The 20,691-nt window shown below is 35.7% G+C and overlaps 1 protein-coding gene across 4 annotated transcripts in view; it reads left to right on the forward strand.

Moving 5' to 3' along the window:
• ZEB1 (zinc finger E-box binding homeobox 1) overlaps positions 1–20,691 on the forward strand; it is a 271,362-nt gene that overhangs the window by 212,626 nt on the left and 38,045 nt on the right. For 3 of the 4 annotated variants that reach the window (XM_023752199.1, XM_023752198.1, XM_023752200.1), the window contains 2 exons: positions 11,356–11,418; positions 19,946–20,107. In XM_023752199.1, coding sequence (XP_023607967.1) covers positions 11,356–11,418; positions 19,946–20,107 — 225 coding nt within the window. The remainder of the gene's footprint in view (positions 1–11,355; positions 11,419–19,945; positions 20,108–20,691) is intronic. The other variant, XM_023752201.1, reaches the window with a different exon arrangement.

The following is a 20,691-nucleotide window of genomic DNA, read 5'->3' on the forward strand; positions in this document are numbered from 1 at the left end:
AATGTGGTTTTTATTTGCATTTTTCTAATGAGAAGTAACATTGAACATACCTTTTCATGTATGTGTGGGCCATTTGTATATCTTCTTTGGAAAAATGTCTATTCATGTCCTTTGCCCATTTTTAAATTGATTATTTGCTTTTTTGCTTTCCAGTTGTATGAGTTCCTTATATATTTTGAATATTTATTCCTTTTCATATCTATGGTTTTCAGACATTTTCTTCCATTCCATAGGTTGCCTTTTTATTTTGTTGATTATTTCTTTTGCTGTGGAGAAGCTTTGTAGTTTATAGTCCCATTTTTTATTTTTATTTTGTTGCCTGTGCATTTGTTGCCATAAAAACACACACAACAATGCTGAGACCAGTGTCAAGGTACTTTTTCCCACATTTTCTTCTAGGATTTTTATTGTTTCATGCCATATTAAAATCTACAGTCCATTTCAAGTTAATTGTTTTGAGTTGTGTGATAGGAGTCCAATTTTATTCTTTTGCATGTGAATGTCCAGTTTTCCAACACCATTTATTGAAGAGATTGTATTTTCCCCCCTTGAGAATTCTTGCTCCTCTGTCAAATATTAGTTGATCACTATATGCAGGAATTTACTTCTGGGCTCTCCTTCTTTTCTATTATTGGCCTATGTGTCTGTTTTTATGCCAGTAACATACTGTTTTGATTACTATAGTCATGTGGTATAGTTTGAAATCAGGAAGTGTGATATATCCTGCATTGTTCTTACCTCTTAAGATTGCTTTGGCTGTTCGGGGTTTTTTGTGATGCCATATAAATTTAAGACTTTTCCTATTTCTGTAAAAAATATACATTTGGGATTTTGATAGGGATTGCATTGAATCTATAAATGGCTATGAGTAGTATAGACATTTTAACAATATGAATTCTTCCAAATATCGTGAACACAGGATATCTTTATATATATTTGTCTCTTCTTCAGTTTCTTTCATCAGTGTCTTATAGTTCTTAATGTACAAATCTTTAACCTCCTTGTTAAATTTATCCTGTGTATTTTTTTGTTGTTGATGCTATTGTAAATGAGACGTTTATTTCTCTTTCAGGTGGTTCATTAGTGTGTAAAAATGTGGCTTATTTTTGTATGTTGATTTTTTTTATACTGCCATACGTCTTTTTTGTTCAGTGCTTTCTCTTTCAAAATAAAGATAATGAACATGTTTTGTGAGATTTATACCTATGTATTCATTTTTTTGGAAGGAGAAACTGTTGGAAATACTTTATTTTTAATTAGTTTCCATTTGTTTGTTTTTTCCATTTGTTCATTGTTGTTAAATAGTAAGCAATATGACTGATTTTTATGTGTTGACCTTGAATCCTGTGAATTTGGTAGTTCTACGAATTTTTTTGTAGATTTCCTTGGGAATTCTATGTAGATAATCTTCTCAAATACAGACAGCTTGATTTCTTTCTTTCTAATTTGTATATCTTATATTTTTATTGACTTATTACAAGTTGTCAGGAGTGGTGAGGGTGGAGATTTTCCTTTTTTCCCATTTTAGAGGGTAAGTATTCAGTTTTTTACCTTTAAGAATAATGTTAGCTATAGATTTGTTTAGTTTCCTCTTATCAAACTAAATTTTGATTCCTAGTTTGCTGAGAGTTTTCATCCTGAACAGATGCTGAAATTTTTTCAAATTTAAATGCTTTTTCTCCTCGCTTGATATGATCATGTGTTTGTGCTTCTTTAGCCTGTTAATACAGTAAAATGCATTTTCCAAATATTGAACCACCTTTGGGTTCCCTAGTAGAAAGCACCACTTAGTCTTTTTTTTTTCATATATTGCTGAAATTGACTTGGTAATGTAATATATGGTTGAAGATTTTTGAATCAATGTTCATGAGAGATTGGTCTATAACAGTGGTTCTCAACCTTCCTAATGTCGCAACCCTTTAATACAGTTCCTCATGTTGTGGTGACCCCCAATTTCATTGTTACAAATTGAACATAATTAAAACATAGTGATTAATCACAAAAACAATATGTAATTATATATGTGTTTTCCGATGGTCTTAGGGCGACCCCTGTGAAAGGGTCGTTCGACCCCCAAAGGGGTCGCGACCCACAGGTTGAGAACCACTGGTCTATAATTTTCTCTCTTTTTTGTACTATTGTTATATGTCTTTGGTATCAAGGTAATCCTCACCTCATAAATTGAATTGGAAAGAGTTCCTTTCTTTTTTATTTTCTTGAAAAGATCGTTTATATTTAGTGCTATTTCTTCTTTAAGTGTCTAGGTCTGGAGTTTTGTCTGGTTTGGGCTTAAGGGAAGGTTTTAAACTACAAATTCAGTCTTTAAAATAGTTATAGGAATACTTATGATAGCCATTTTATCTTTGATAAGTTTTAGTAGCTTCTAGTTTTGAGGAATTGATCCATTTAGAAGTTTTCAGATTTATGTGTGTAAAGATGTGAACCTTACAAGTCTGCTTTTAGGAAAATAGCTAAAATTACATAGTACTTACTGTGTGCCTGGTATACTATTAAGGATATACTCTATTAATTTAATCCTCACAACCTATCCTAGGTGGTACTGTTATTAATCCTTCTGATTTATATTTTGTAAACTAATTATGTACTGACTCACAGGTTGCTTAGTGGGCATATAGAATTTTTCATTTTAAGTGTAAGTAGCTACAAACAATGTCATATCTGACACATTGAAAACATTGACTTTTTTTCTATTTATTTTTTTTCTTTTTAAATTTATTGGAATGGCATTGGTTAATGAGATTATATAGGTTTCAAGTGCTCATTTCTATGATACATGATCTATATATATAGGGTGGTAGTAAAGGATATCAAATATATGATGATGGAAGATGAGTTGACTTCGGGTGGAGGGCAAACTTACTATCTGTCATTTAATACTTACTATCAGTCATTTTTTAAAATATGAATAAACTCTTCTTTTAAGAGTCAGAAATGCATATTATAATGTTTACTACTTGAACTCATAGTAGCTCCTGTATTATTTTTTAATATCTGCTGGCTTTGTAGTGGTATTCTCTTTTCATTTCTAATATTAGTAAATTGTGGCATCCCTCTTTTTTGTTAGTCTTGCTGCAGATTTGTCAATTTTATTGATCTCTTCAAAGAATCAACTTTTTTGTTTCATTTTTTTTCTCTATTTTGTTTTTAATTTTATTGTTTTCTGCTCTTTATTACTTCCTTCTCTTTGTGCTGGGTTTCTTTTGCTCTTCTTTAAAAATCTATATTTGTATTGATTTCAGAGAGGAAGGAAGGGAAAGAGAAATAGAAACATCAATGATAAGAGAATTGTTGATCAGCTGCCTCCTGCACGCCCTCGTACTGGGGATCGAGCCCACAACCTGGGCATGTGCCCGTAACCATAATCAAACCCAGGACCCTTCAGTCCGCAGGCTCTATCCACCGAGCCAAACCAGCTAGGGCAGTTTTGCTATTTTTTTATGTTTTAACACAGATGCTAGAATTTTGATTTGAGACTTTCTTTTATACCTTAAGCATCCTATATAATAAAACCCTAATATGCAAATCTACCGAACCGTGGAGCAACCAGTTGCTATGATGCACACTGACCACCAGGGGCAGACGCTTAATGCAGGAGCTTCCCCCTGGTGGTCAGGATGCTCCCATAGGGGGAGCACCACTCAGCCAGAAGCTGGGCTCATGGCTGGTGGAGGGAACCTCTCCCGCCTCCATGGCAGCACTAAGGAACAGCAAGCTGAGTGGTAAGGAGCAGCAAGCAGGCGGGCGGTAAGAAGCGAGGGGTCCCAGACTGTGAGAGGGATCCTGGACTGTGAGAGGGATCCTGGACTGCAAGAGGATGCAGGCCAGGCTGAGGGACCCCTCTCCCACCCCAGTGCATGAATTTCATGCACCAGGCCTCTAGTTTAATACTATAAATTACCCTTTAAGCACTGCTTTTGGTACCTCCTACAAATTTTTATCTGTTGTTTTTCATTTTCCCTTGGGCCCAGGGGTTCTTTAGAAGTGTGTTAATTTCCATAGTGGAGATTTTCTTATCTTTATGCTATTGATATCTACTTTAAATTCATTATAGTGAGAGAACATACTTTATATGATACCATTATTTTAAATTTTTTGAGTTGTCATTAATTTGTATTGATGTCTCCAGTTATAATCATGGATTTGCCTCTACACTCTGTTCTGTCAGTTATGTATTTTGAAGCTCTGTTACTAGATGCATACACACTTAAGATTATGTCTTCTTGGTGAATTGGCCTTTATCAGTATGTAATGTTTCTCCATATCTTTGGTAATTTTCTTACCTCCAAAGTCTACTTTTATATTAAAACTAGGGGCCCAGTGCACAAATTCGTGCACCTTGAAAGGAACTGTGTTCTGCGAGGCCGCGGTGGGCACAGGGGTGGGTCTTGGCCATCCTCTGTGCCCCCACCTGGCCCCTCACACCATGGCCTCCAGTTTCCAGTCTTCTGGCAGCCCCACTCCCACCGCTGCTGCTTCCATGCGCTGATGGCACCGGCCCCACTTGCACCTGCTGAAGGCGTGGAGTGATTGGGGCCAGCACCAGCAGTGGTGCAAGTGGGGCTGGCACCATCAGTGGGTGCAAGTGGCAGCTCCAGTGCCAGCAGCGGTTGCGAGCAGGGCTTACGCTGGCAGCGGGTGCGAGAGGTGGCTGCTGGCCCCGATCACCCCTCAGGAGCAGGGGGAGGTGGAGAAGCCCTGAAGGGTGATTGGGGCCGGCAGCTGCTGCTCTCACCCACTGAAGGCACCAAGGGATCAGGACCAGTGCCAGGCACTGGCAGTAGGTGCGAGTGGCGGCTCTGGCACTGGCTGCCGGTGCAAGCGGGGCCAGCACTGGCAGTGGGTGCAAGCGGCGGCTCCAGTGCCGGCAGTGGGTGAGAGCGGGGCTGTCGCTGTCAGCAGGTGTGAGAGGCAGCTGCCGGCCCCAATCGCCCCTCAGGAGCAGGGCGAGGTGGAGAAACCCTGAGGGACGATTGGGGCTGGCAGCTGCTGCTCACACCCACTGACGGTGCCGAGTGATCGGGGCTGGCACCAGGCGCTGGCAGCGGGTGCGAGTGGGGCCAGCGTTGGCAGCAGATGCGAGCACCAAGTGGGATGGTGACATGCAGTAGCAAAGAATTTTTAGTAACTACCAGAGGCTCGCTCCTGACAGTGACAGGTGCCCCAACTTGGTCTGGTGCCCCCACTCACCTGCTCCACTATCCCACCATGGCTGACTCCTGCCATATTCCACGCGTGCCCCCTGGTGGTCAGCACACATCATAGCAACTGGTTGTTAGGTTGTTCAGTTGTTCCGCTATTGGTCTATTTATTTGTGTATTAGCCTTTTATTATATAGGATAATTACCCTGCCTTTCTTTCAATTAGTGTTTCATTGGTATATTTTTTACATCCTTTTACTTTTAACCTACCCATATTATTAGATATGAAATAACTCTAGATGGAGCTTGGTTTTTGAAATCTATTCTAAAATTTCTGTACCTAATTGGATTTTTAGACTATTTACATTTAATGTAACTGTTGATGTTTGCAGTTAGATTTACCATTATATAGTATTTGTTTTCTGTTTGTTCTCTCTGCTTTGTTGTTCTTCTATTTCTCCTTTCCCGTCCTATTTTGGATCATTTGAATATGTTTTAGTATTCTATTTTTATTTCACTTTATACTCTATCTCTTTATATAGATTTTTTAGTAGTTTTTATAAGGATTAGACTGTGCATACTTACTTAAATTTTCATTCTACTTAGAACTAATATTTTACCACTCCAGGTGAAATATAGAAACCTATGAGTCCCATTACCCTCCCTCCTTTATGTTGTACTTGTCACATGGGTTATATAATTTCTCTTGTTGTCTTTCATTTCTGACATTTCAAGTATCCCTCTAATATAATTTCCCCTCTTTCTATCCCATAAGCACCCCAACCAGGGAATCACACCCTTAAGCTAGGTATGTGCTCTGTCTGGGAATCAAACCCACAGCCTTTTGGTGTATGGGATGATGCTCCAACCAACTGAGCCACCCTGCCAGGACTGTTTTGTTTGTTTGTTTACACTATTACAGATGTCCCCATTAACCCCCTCTTTGTCCATCTCCACCCAGCCCTCTCCCCCTCTTCCCTCAGGCCAATACTATACTGTTGTCTGGGTCTGCTATCTTTTTGAATCATTGTCCCTTCATATTTATGTATTATGTTCTCTGGCTCTTTTCAGGATTTTTTTACTTTAGTTTTCAGAGTTTGATTGATGGTTTCAGTCTGGAATTTGGAGGCTTTATTCTGCTTGAGATTCAGTTTACTTCTTGAATATATTGATTTGCATATTTTATTAAATTTTAGAAATTTTTAAGTATTTTGTTTTTGTATCGTATTTCTATAGCAGGGACAGTAGGGTGGGAAGAGCAGAGAGCAGGGTCAAAGAAGACACAAAATGAGATAAATGTGAACTGATCTTTAAAGAACTAGATGAGTAGAGTTATTTAGATGGAAAGGGTAATGGATCCTAAACAGAGGGAACAACTTGAGGAAAGGCAGGTACAAATATGTATGACATGTGTGTATGTGTGTTGTAGAGGAAGAGATGAAAGCAGGAAAAGAAAATCTGATTCAGTTAGCCACTTTGCCTTATTAGAGATTGCTGTAAAATATTCCCGCAAGCACATGGTTAGAAATGGTTAGAAACACATTGGTATGAATTTCAAAAATGCAAGTTTTAGAATTTAGTACATGTGCTAAACTAAGTAATCAGTCTTGTATTTTGGGCAGATCTATTCTGCCATTGAATATAAGTCTTTTGGATTTTTAACTAAAATTAATTGCATTTGACATCTTTGTTTTTACCTACTAGGACTTCCATCTTAATGCAAAATGAACAAGCGCTACCTCTTTTTACCTAAATTTGTGATATTTTCTCTTGATTTTTTAAATTAAACTTTTACTTTTGATATAATTATAGATTCACAAATAATTCAAAAGTAGTTTTAGATTCACATATAATACAGATATGCTATGTACCTTTTACCTAATTTCCCCCAATGGTAACTAACATCTTGCAAAACTATACTACAATATCACAACCAGAATATTAACATTGATATAGGCAAGATATAGGACAATTCCATCACCACAGGGCTCCCTAGTTGCCTTTTATACACCCACCCTCCCCTCTGACCCATTCCTAACCCCTGAAAACCACTAATCTGTTCTCCAGTTTTATAATTTTGTCCTTTCAAGTATATTATTTAAATGGAATAATACAATATATAACATTTGTTTTTGGATTGGCTTTTTTTCACTTTCCACAGTTTCTTGGAGATTGATCTTTTACAGCTATAATTCTGAGTAGAATTTCATGACTTCTTTTTCAGCTATATTTTGCCATTATTTGAAAAAACAGGAGTTTTTCTCATCTATATATTTGCTTTGGAATTTAGACTAAAAGCAAAACCTAGGAGCATCCTAGTTGTCCTTTCTAGATTGCATGTTAGTCATTCATAATGTATTAAGTCTTACAGGAGAGAAAATCTTATGTACAAGTATAATACACTACTTTTCTTCTCTTAGATTTCTTTTTTTTAAATATGTTTTATTGATTTCAGAGAGGAATGGAGAGGGAGAGAGATAGAAACATCAATGATGAGAGAGAATCACTGATCGGCTGCCTCTTGCATGTCCCACACTGGGAATGGAGCCTGCAACCCGGGCATATGCCCTGTCCAGGAATCGAACTGTGACCTCCTGGTTCATAGGTCTATGCTCAACCACTGAGCCATACTGGCCAGGCAGTATAGCTTTTTAAACTTTATTTTTATTGATAATACTATTACAGATGTCCCTATCACCTCCTAACCCCCAACCCCCACCTAGCCCCTCCACTCAGCCCCTGCCCCTCTTCCCTCTGGCCAACACCACACTCTTCTCTTAGATTTCTTAAAATAGAAGAACAAAGCAAATCAGGGAGAATGCTACTTGAAAAATATTTAGAACAGCCTCTGTTCCAGCATATCTTCATGCTAGTCATGGATGGAGCAGGAAAGAGCCTGTTCCTGGATAGCACTCAGCAGAGAGAGAAGTGTGTTCACATTACAGGCGAGCATTAGGATCTTTCTGTTTTCATTAATCAATATATTTTTAGTTGTTGAACCAAAATTCTAGCCCCAATAATGAGGGAAAGAATGGAGACTTCCAGTTTTTAAGTTGTGGTAAATAAGTCTGGGACCACATTCTGAACTATGTTAAATGCTCATCTAAGGAAGGAGCCTAGATTATTTTATTCCAAGGAGAAATGAAGGAATGAAGAAGTAATAAATAATTGTATTGCAGACAGTGTTTAAATGAGCTATAATATAACTGTAAGTAAAAAAAATAGTAATTTCCAAAATATTATTTTAAATATCAGTGTTATCTTCCACCTTAACAAGCAACTCTGATGGTTCTGATTTTTATTTAAGGAAAAACAGAGGGCATAGATATATAATAATAATATATTACTATCATACAATTACCCCAATAGTATACTATTTATTATTTTCATTTTAGTAGATGCTTTGGAAGGAGGGAAAAGGGTATTAGAGATTTTCAGACACTTAGCAAACATTGGTACTTATCTATCAGTATTAGAAACACTTTACAAGGGATTTTTATATTGTCATTTTGCTTATGGCAAGTATAAAATGAGAATTCTTCAGCATAAGTTAATATCATTATTATATACTTTATATAGTGTTTTTAAATGCTGATCTAAAGAGGCTTGCACATGCTTTAACTATTTTTTCACACAGTGATCATCTTTAAATACTAATATGCCAAGGTTGTGGGTTCGATCCCCCATCAGGGCACATACTAGTACAAGAATCAACCAATGAATGCATAAATAAGTGGAACAACAAATTGCTATCCTCCCCCTCCCTCCCTTCCTCTCTCTCTAAAATTCAATAAAATATTTTTTAAGTTAATGAGTAAATATTTGCTTTTATGTGAGCAAAGATTTTACTTGATTAATGTTCTGTTTCTCCATTCAATTATCAAACTTAGGGAAAATCTAAAGGTTTTTGACTGACATATTTAGTGGGATTTGATTGGGGTACAGATGACTACATAATGTTTCAGTATGACTTTATAAGTATTTTAATAATTATGATATATACTCTGCTACTTATTTTTTTAAAAAAGCAGTTTTTAACTCCTTCATGTCTTTCTTATCTATACATGTTCTTAATAAATCATAATAAATAAAATGTACCTGAATATATAAAACATACTTTTTGCTTGCCCAAATAATACATATATTGACTCTCTCTGATCTTATTCTGTGTAAAAGACTAGAACCAGCCTACGTGGTTTGTTTAGGTAGCACTAACCAAGTAAACATATAGGTGGCAGAGGAGGATAATTGGCACCTAGAAATATTTATCAGTACCCCTGTTATTATTTACTACTATTAGTCCATAGTTAGAATAATGAATAGAATAAAAGAAAGGCATAGTGCCTTGGGTCTTTATTCTGGGCAGAATGAAATTTGGGCCCAACTTCTAGTTGTCTGGTACTCTAGTTAGACAAGCAAGGGTGTAGTAAAAGGAGGTTTTGCAGCCATTCAGACCTTCATTTAAATTCTACTTCTATCACCTAAAGTTTCATATCCTTGGGCAAGTTATTTAACCTCCTTGAGACTTAAGTTTTGTGGTTTTTTTTAACTTATAAAATAGGTGGTTATGAAAATTAAAGGAAATAATTTTATAGAATATCTGAAGAGTGCCTAGAACATAGAAATCTGTGTTTTGGGAAAGAAATGATAAGTGGAGCTCTCTTCTAAAAAAAATACTAGTATCTGCCCTAACCAGTTTGGCTCAGTGGATAGAGCATCAGCCCACAGATTGAAGGGTCTCAGGTTCGATTCCAGTCAAGGACACATACCTCAGTTGCAGGCTCAATTCACAGCCCCAAGTCAGGGTGCGTGTGGAGGCAACCGATTGATGTGTCTCTCTCACATCAATGTTTCTCTCTTTCTGTCTCTCCCCCACCCTTCCACTCTCTCTAAAAATCAATGGAAAAATATCCTGGGGTGAGAATTAACAACAACAACAAACAATACTAATACCCCACTATGCTTACAATTCTAATATATTTATAATTTCAGAATTATATATAAATCACTAATTTTGCTTTTCTAAATTTTTTTGTGAGTTTGGTAAAACTCTCTGCTTAATTTCTTCTAAAGTTTAATTTTTTCTATAAGCTTTACTTCCCCCCCACACTTTTCCCCAGATATTTCTTTTTTAAAATTTATCTTTATTGTTGAAAGTATTGCAGATATCCCCTCCCTCCCCCCATTGACCCTCTCCTCCCCACTCCCAGCCCATCCCCAGGCCTTCACTGCACTATTGTCTGTGTCCATGGGTTATGCATATATGCATATAAGTTCTTTGGTTAATCTCCCCTGCCCTTCCCTCTGAGAAACATTGGTCTGTTGCATGCTTCCATGTCTCTGGATCTATTTTGTTTGTCAGTTTCTTTTGTTCATGAGATTTCAAATATACGTGAGATCATGTGATATTTGTCTTTCTCTGACCGGCTTATTTTGCTTAGCATAATACTCTCTAGGTCTCTCTATGTTATCTCAAAGGGTAAAAGGGTTATATTCTAAAATATATAAAGTACTCATACAACTCAACAAAAGAAAGACAAACAATCCAATTAAAAAATTGGCAGAGAACCTAAGTAGACACTTCTCCAAATACAAATGAACAAGAGACATGAAAAAATGCTCAATTTCACTAATTATCACCAGATAGATACAAATTAAAACCAGCTCACATCTTCTGGAATGGCTACCATCAATAAATCAACAAACAACAAGTGCTGGCAAGGATGTGGAGAAAAAGAAACCCTAGTACACTGCTGGTGGAAGTGCAGACTGCTTACAACCACTATGGAAAACAGTGTGGAGTTTCCTCAAAAACTTAAAAATGGAACTGCCATTTGACCAAGCATCCCACTTCTAGGAATAATCCTAAGAAGCCTGAAACACCAATCAAAGAAAATATGCACCCTTATGTTCATAGCAGCATTATTTACAATAGCTAAGATCTGGAAACAGCCCAAGTGCCCATCAGTAGATGAGTTGATAAAAACACTACGGTACATTTACACAATGGAAACGATACATCTGTTAAAAAAAAAAGGATCTCTTAAAAGCTTTACTTTGCAAGAACAAATTACTATATTTATAAAAGGAAAAATCCAAATTTAAACATAATCTATAAATTTTCTTTTCAGATTTCTATAAGTTAAAGTGTTTTTGACATGTTGATGTATTTTAATCTTTTGCTCTTTGATTTTAGCAGGAAAGGAAGGACAAGAAATCCTGGGGCCTGAAGCTCAGGCAGATGAAGCAGGATGTACAGGTACTCTCTTGCTGGTTTCTTTCATACTACAGTCTTTGAACAAGGTCTTTGTGTCACTGGTTTTTGCATTTGTGAGTCCTGAATTTAGTCTTTTTCCTTCTCTTTTATCTTGCCCTCCTTACATGTGTAAGTACCTAGGCATATGGGGTACTATATAAAAAGATGAAAGTTTGTATTCTTTAAATATAGTTGTAAATTTACAGATTCATAGAATAGAGCAGATTTTGAATGTCAAGTAATCTACAGATAATAAAAAAGTGTTTGAATAATTATTTAAACTTCTGTCAGATTTTTTAACAAGGTTATAGAAATGCACATCTAACTATTTTGAGTTTCATTATTATTTACCAGGATCTGCATTGAATTGCCCATAAGCCAGAAAGCAGAAGAGGACAAAATAAGCAAATATCATGGGTTAGCTGTAGACCAGATGATAATCATTAATATTGATGAGTTGAATGAATATGTCACAGCAAACAAGAGAATCACAAATTTTTCTTATGATTTCTGTTAGTGAAAAAGGTCAAAATGAAGTTAAATTATATGCTTCTAGCTGACTAAAAATACAAATTCCCTGAAACTTAAGGCTATTCCTCTATAATGAATTTAAATCATATTTAAGAAGCAAAAAAGTAAGTGTAAAACTTAAATCCAGATCTTATATATATATGATAATTCCAGGCACTTAAATTTTGTCATGTAAGTTAGCTGGAACTCTTAGAATGTAAACTTCAAAAATGAATTTCAAATTATTAAATAACTAGAGGCCCGGTGCACAAAATTAGTGCACTGGGCAGGGGAGTATCCCTCAACCCAGCCTGCACCCTCTCCAACCTGGGACCCCTTGAGGGATGTCCGACTGCCCATTTAGGCCCGATTCTACAGGGATCAGGCCTAAACAGGCAGTCGGACATCCCTCTCACAATCCAGAACTGCTGGCTCCCAACCGCTCGCCTGCCTGCCTGCCTGATTGCCCCTAACCGGTTCTTCCTGCCAGCCTGATAACCCCCTAACCACTCCCCTGCTAGCCTGATCGATGCCTAACTCCTCCCCTGCTGGCCCAATTGCTCCCTAACCACTCCCCTGCTAGCCTGATCGATGCCTAACTGCTCCCCTGCTGGCCCAATTGCCCCCAACTGCCCTCCCCTGTCAGCCCGGTCACCCCCAACTGCCCTCCCCTGCCGGCCTGGTCTCCCCCAACTGCCGTCCCCTGCCGGCCTGGTCCCTCCCAACTGCCCTCCCCTGCCGGCCCAGTCCCCCCCAACTGCCCTCTGCCTGGTCCGCCCCCAACAGCCCTCCCCTGCAGGCCTGGTCACCCCCAATGGCCCTCCCCTGCAGGCCATCTTGTGGACACGTGGGGACGGCCTTCTTTGACTACATGAGGGCGGCCATCTTGTGTGTTGGAGTGATGGTCAATTTGTATATTACCTCTTTATTATATAGAATTTTCTCAAAATAATATATTTAATAGTATTATAATTGTATTTTGTATATTGAACCATAAATTAAATATTTCTATCATCTAGTTTTAATTAAATTTTTATTCTTCCTTACCTTTTTTGATTTGACATATATAGCTTTTTTTTCTTTGCAGTGCATTTTAGAACTATTCCATATATACTTATAAATTACCCTTAATTATGGAAGATGAGTATGTTTCATAGTAATGTGTCAAAACAGATTGTTTTCTATAATATAAACATTAGCACTCTCATATTTGTCAGTCAGTTATATGAAACACAGAGTAAATCTTGTGCTGTTATTAAAGGTGCATTCCAAATTAATTAATAATGGAATATTTGATAATTTATGGTGCCTGTAGCCTAAGAGTTGATAGTCTTCATTTAACTTGGTTGTGTTTAACATGCATAAATAAGGTATTTAGGTATGCTTGCTATCAAATATTTGTCATGCTAACTTATACATTATATAACATATTTAGTTTGGATGTTTTTTATTAGTAAAGTAGTGTTAATGAATGCAAAACACTGCTGTGTTTTACTTTTTTACCTAATGTTAACTTTGATTACTTGTGTTAGCAGAGTTACAGAAGATTTTATCCTTTTAGGCAAAATACTATAAAAAAAGACACTCATAGTTCCAGGTTTACAGTGTTTTACCTTACAATTTGCTCTTCACTACAAAAAGTGAATTCATTCTTTCAGTTTGAAGTACTGAGTACATAACTTCCCTCCCCCCCAAAAAAAAAATCACATTTGGAAGTTAGAGTAACCTTTTATTAACCTCAGTTGCTCCTGAAAGGTAAGATCTTTCCCACCCACATGAAGATGATCACTGCTACATTATTTCCCTATAACGTGGGGAACTAGGAGTAAGCAAACATTTTTAATAAAGCCCTGATATGTACAGTTTTAAGGAAAGAAGGATGGAATTAGATGTTTGAGACTTTTGAGCAGTTAAACATTAAAATTATGTGTTGCCTTTCTTTTGCTACTTCCTTGACTTCTGGGGAATAATGTACTAACAAAGTAAACAAAAACATTGTACAGAGGTTCCATAATTAGTTCAGAACTTTGTTAGATATTTTCTATAGCTGACTTCCTTTTGCAATTCATGAAGTTAAGAGAACTATAGTTTCAGTTTAGTATTCAGAGAGTGAAAAGAGAGAAGGAAGGTTAGAAGGGTAGTAAAGGGTAAAGTGGAAGATTTGACTTTGGGTAGCAGTAAACACACAATGTACTATACAACTGTTGTATCATAGAATTGTGCACTTGAAACTTATATAATTTTATTAACCAATGTCACCCCAATAAATTTAATTTAAAATAAGAAGAGAAAAAATTCACCTAAAACATTCTTTGTTCCTTCTAAGCATCCCTTTTGTGTTTATATAGTTAATAGTTTCACAAAGTTTCAAAAATTGAAGGTAAAGATAGAACATCTAAAAATATTTTATTCTGATGCTAATACAATATCAATAGCTAAATAAAACTTTTTATTCTTATGTTAAACATTTGTCTAATTGTTGCTCTCACTAATTTATAATTATAACCCTATAATTCCACATTTTCGCAAATGATTCTAGAATTTCTCCTGAAATTCGATACCTTGACAGTCAGCTCAGAGTTTTGTTATATGTTAAAACAAATTATATGTTTCTGTGTATTTGCTCCTCTCTCTAGTATTCAAATACATGTTTATCAGTCTTAAAACTGGGGATTTTGCTTTATAATTGACCTAGTCACAGTGTGCATTTTCCAACACTTTAAATTTTATGTATAAAATTGCAGAATTTCTGGTTTCTGCTTGAAATTGACTAGGTAAATGCAGGTTCATGGAGACAGTGTAGTTTAGTTGGAAAGAACCCAGAATTTGAAATGACATCTGAGACCAAATTAGCAATATTTTTTTCTTTTTTTTAAATGCATTTTTTTAAATTCTTTATTTTTATTTTTTACTATGTGATTTTGGAAAAGTTATCTAACTTTTCTGACCTTAACTGTTTTTATTGGGAAAATTTTTAATTCAGAAATTATAATGTTCACCTTGCAGGACTATTTTTGAGGAAAATAGATAACAATTACATTGCACTTACTAAATGCCTATTATTGTACTAAACACATACTATATAAATTAATTAATTTAATTAATTGTATAAATTAATTTAATCCTCAGAACAACCATAATACTGTTATTATCTTCTAAGTTTTATATTATATGAACTGTTATATCATAATGTTTATTGCCTCACAAATTATACCATAATATTTATTCCTTGAACTCGTATTTTCATTCTACATAGCCTATAGAATTTGGTACTGACATAGTATATATTTCTTGTTTGAATGTATTTTTTATTAACTGTCATTTTTATAAGAAAATGTGTATATAAATTGAAATTTAAGTTTCTCTTTAATTTAGTAACCAGAAGGCTCATAAGATTTTTTAAAATTATAGATTGATTTATGATATAATTATCAGTACCACACAGTACCACAACATAAATACATTATACATTTTAATAAGTAATTATTAAAGAAAAATGTTATTGGAAATGAAGTTAAAGGAATTGAAGTGTTCTTCAATTAGTTCATATATCAATAGTTTACTGATACAGATTTCTAGAAAAAAAACAAGTTTGGCATTAATTCTATTTCTATTTTTTGTTTAGCACTGAGATAACCTTATTCTCCTAAATAAAAAGATGAAATATGTTTTCGTAGTAACTGATTTACTCAGTTCTTCACGCATCTTGAGAATTATATGCAAAGTTATGGTTATCTATCAATACAAATATTTCTAATGTCTAAAATTCAGTCACCTAACTTGATAAAGGATTTGTTTCCCAGTCATTAGCATCATTCACACCTTCATTTTCTGGGATATATACCAAAAAGTTTTACCAGTACTTACTTATCAAAGGACTAATGATATCAGGTTTTGGATTTTGTTATTCTTTTTTCTCCTCACTTAGAAGAACCTTGTTTAATATATTCAGAAATGATTGTGGAAATTTAAATATTGTTAACTTTAGTACCTTTTTCCAATACATTTTTATATTTTTTTATCTTACCACATAAACTAACTCTATTTTGATCAATATCTTATAACTAGAAAGTTAGTTCATTCAATATCTGGAATTCTGTCAGAAAATAGAAGTGCCTCTTTATTTTTCTAATTCAAATAAATATGTCAATATATATTTTGAGGATGGACCTGAAGAGTATATAAGCCAGTCAGGTAAAGATAAATACCATATGATTTCACTTATATATGGAATCTATAGAACAAAATAATCAAAATTGAAACAGACTCAAAGATACCGAGAACAGAGGAGAGAGGTGTTGGGTGGCAGGGTGAAATAAGTGAAGGGATTAAGTAAAAAAAAAAACAAAAAAAAACAAAAAAAAAAAACCTCAGAAACAGACAACAGTATGGTGATTACCAGAGGGAAAAGGGTTTGGGGGCAGATAGAAGATGGTAAAGAAAGATAAATGGTGACAGAAGGAGACTTGACTTCGGGTGGTGCACATACAATACAATATACAGATGATGTATTACAAAATTATACACTTGAAACTTACATAATTTTATTAATATCAATGTCACCCCAATAAATTTAATAATTTTTAAATTTTATGACGAATATATAAATTAAAATAATGAGGAATGTATAAAGTATAAATATATATTTTAAATATAGATTATTCAAACAGTGAGGTTAAGATTATTTAGATCTGCCCTAACCGGTTTGGCTCAGTGGATAGAGCGTCAGCCTGCGGACTCCAGGGTCCCAGGTTCAATTCCGGTCAGGCGCATGTACCTTGGTTGCGGGCACATCCCCAGTAGGGAGTGTGCAGGAGGCAGCTGATCGATGTTTCTCTCTCATCGGTGTTTCTAACTTTCTATCTCTCTCCCTTCCTCTCTGTAAAAAATCAATTAAAAATATATTTTAAAAAGATTATTTAGATCTAATCTAATTTTTATAAATTATAAAAATATTTGTCTCTATCCTAGCTGGTTTGGCTCAGTGGATAGAGCATCGGCCTGCAGACTCAAGGGTCCTGGGTTCAATTCTGGTCAAGGATACATGCCCAGTTGCAGGCTTGATCTCCAGTAGGGGGCATGCACAAAGCAGCACATCAATGATTCTCTCTCATCATTGATGTTTCTCTTTCTCCCTCTCCCTTTCTCTAGAAATCAATAAAAATATATTTTAAAATATATATATATATTTGTCTCTAAATGAGTACACTTACATAGAACCAGTCTGGGCAAAGGTAAGCTTATAACTTACTGAAGATGCAAGGTTCATATTTAAAATACAAATTGTGTAATTCTGAAAAGTGTATACTATTTAAAAACTCATTATTCCAGCATATGTATGTATATATGTGTATGTATATATAGTTAGTGGAATATAGAAAATATAAACATTTTATAAGTGAAGACTGTTTAAATGAAAGAAATATTTTATACTATAATTTGATAAAAAATATTGTATCTTGTTAAATCTACATGAATCTATAAGAAATCACATAAAATACAAATTTTATCATGATTTTATCTAGTTTAACCTGAACTTAAAGTTACATTGAAAAGACTCAATGACACTGACTTTACTGCTTTAGCTATTCAAAGAATGCTTATTGTTGCCCTGTCTAGTGATCTCAGTGGTTAGAGCGTTGTCCCACACACAGAAGGGTCTCAGGCTCAGGTTCAATTCTTGGTCAAGGGCGACCCATCCATGTATCTCTCACATCGATGTTTCTCTCTCTCTCTCTCTCTCTCTCTCTCTCTCTCTCTCTCTCTCTCTCTCTCTCTCTCTCCCCCCCCCCCTCCTCCCCGCTTTCTCCCTTCCTCCACTCTCTCTAACAATCAATGGAAAAAGTATCCTCGGGTGAGGATTAACAGAAAAAAAGGCTTATTTCAGCCAATGACAGATGTTAAGAATGATTTTTGAGAATATGATTTGCTATGCTTTCCCAGGCTCCTGAAAAGCAATGAATTTTTTAATAATATGGAATGGAACAGGTGAGATCATTAAAGGAAAATTACTCTCACTCCCTCTGGCTGTATTAATTACATAGCTGATTTCAGAGCTTCCTAACTAGAACTACAATATCCCCATTTTAGTTTCTGTGTTTACCCAGATAGATATTCATATAAACAGGAAAATTGGAGGACTTATCATGCTTTTATGTTGCCTTGATTAAGCAATAAAGAAGGATTTCCCAGTCACTATTTTGAATTTTTTCCTTTAACAACCTGGAGGTTTTAATGCTGTGAGGCAATGCATCATATTATATACTGGATTGATGGAGGGATATGCCTTTTAGTCTGTGAAAAGGGGAAGATAGAAAATGAACCATCAGGATTCTAAGAGAGCATACATGGAAGTTGAAGATCTGGAAATAGAGTCCCTCAAAACTAACAGTACCACTTACCTCTTAAAGAGTCTTTCCTTACCCCTGGATCCAGTAACCCCAGATTGGTGACTACTGGCAGTATATAGCAGATGCTTAATCATGAATAACTATTGGTTGTATTAAAAAGGACGGGTGGCAGAAAATGATGTGTCACCATTATTACTATATCATTGACTCTAAGGTTTTAAACAGCAGCCACCCCAAGGAGTTCAGTTACTAATACTATACAGGAGATTTAGCAAGTTTTAATGATTGCTGAACAAAAAAAGTGCCCATACTTCATCATTTTAATTTGGCCCAATTTTAGTCTGCTAGGAAGTGCTGTTTTACAAATTTAGAATTGACAATTCAGTCAGAAGTTCATAAAGAAGTCAGCCAGGAGATATATGGGAGCCAACCTAACCCATTACAGTCACCACCAGCATGAAGCAGAGAGACTCACTCTCTCCTCTGGAGCCAGTGCGGGGAATGGAGGCAAACCCTAGTGTAGCAGTGCTGCTTTAGAAACTCAGCAGCACTTTGGGCCACCTTCTCAAGGTGAAAACATTATCTCTTCTTTCTTTTAATCCTCATCTGAGGGCATGCTTAATGATTTTATGGAGAGGTGAAGGGAGGGAAGAGAGAAACATCCATTGGTTGCCTTCCTGTACATGCCTGACTGGGGATAGAACTCATAACCAGGAATTGAACCTGCAACCTTTTGGTGTACAGGACGATGCTCCAACCAACTGATTCACCCAGCCAGCACCATTCTATTATATCTAGAACCTCTTTTAACTCAAGAAAAAATATGCCTCTGTCTTAATGCCACAGTTAAATATCTATGTAGGCAGAAGTAGTACATGAATAGCCCTGTTTGTATATGAATGCTAGAGGAGATGAGAAACTATTTTATCAACTTGGTATTTTGACTCTTATTAGAACTCTTTCTACATATGGATAACTATTAAAGCTATTTTCTAAGAAGTCACATAACTGAACTATATTTTAGAGTGGTTTACATTAAGACTGATTCAGATTTAAGGTACAACTGAGTAAATGGCACAGTAGGTTGCTAAGGTTTTCTCTTGTCCTTTTTTCCTTGCTTTAACATTGACTGAAAAGCTAGAAATTCAGCCAACTGTATTAACTGTCTCCATATCTTGTTTATCGGTAAAATGGAATAGAAGTACAACTCTGAAGCTTAAAGGGAATATTGTGAAAATGTCAAAACTTTTATAACATTTTAAATTTATTTTAAAGATGACTTATTTTTTAATATGTTTTTATTTATTTTAGAGGGAGAGGGATAGATAGAAACATCGATGGGAGAGAGACATCAATTGGCTGCCTCCTGCACACACCGGGGATCGAGCCATAACCCGGACATGTGCCCTGACCAGGAATCGAAAGGGGGCAGGGGGACTTTTTGGTTCATGGTCAACACTCAACCACTGAGCCACACCAGCCAGGCTTAAAAATGATTTCTTAATCAATTATAACAAATGAGTGAATATTGTTTTTAATATTCAGTAAATATTTCCTACAAATTTAAGAACAATCTCATATTCTCTCAAGATAAACAATTCCTCATTTAGAAAATCTTGGTAATAACTTGGTGGTGAAATTGCTATTTATAAAGTATGCATTTATTTTAGTAAAAGATGATGAATGCGATTCAGATGCAGAAAATGAACAAAACCATGATCCTAATGTTGAAGAGTTCCTGCAACAACAAGATACTGCTGTCATTTACCCTGAGGCACCCGAAGAGGACCAGAGGCAGGGCACACCAGAAGCCAGTGGTCATGATGAAAATGGTAAATGGAGCTTCACAGCTGTTTTTGTTTTCATCTTCAAAGGATTATTTCTATTACTCTACTGTAGGAACCTACTATCCTACTATAGAGAACATTTTTGAAAGCCAAAATTGATTGCAGGTGGCTGCAGAGATTAATCTCTTTAATTAAGAACATTGTCCATAATAACAGTATAGTGTAATATTAGTGGCATCTAATGTATATAGTGGTAATGCCACTGCATATGAAATGCTTAGAACAGTGCCTGGAAGTTGATTTCCATTCTCTAACATGGCAGCAATAGTGGAAATAGAAATTAGGATGACCCTTACTACCCATTGATTCTTTTCCACTCTTCTTCTAGCAAGCAAAACATGGTTGTCTGGTTCAAAACATACTAATTTGGAGACAACGGGTTTTTCTCTATCAGCTTTAGTCCATTCTGATATGAACAGCCACTGTATAAAGAGTAATAAAATGCAGTAAGAAAGTGTTCATAATCTACTGAAAAGAAATAAGCTGTTATTCATTCTGCCCTTCCTCCATGAACTGGAAACAGATGAAAATAGCTTGCTAAGAAATTGTATGCAAAATCTGTTCCAAAT

Source organism: Myotis lucifugus, unplaced genomic scaffold (genome assembly GCF_000147115.1).
Source record: "Myotis lucifugus unplaced genomic scaffold, Myoluc2.0 scaffold_29, whole genome shotgun sequence".
NCBI classification, from domain to species: Eukaryota; Metazoa; Chordata; class Mammalia; order Chiroptera; family Vespertilionidae; genus Myotis; species Myotis lucifugus.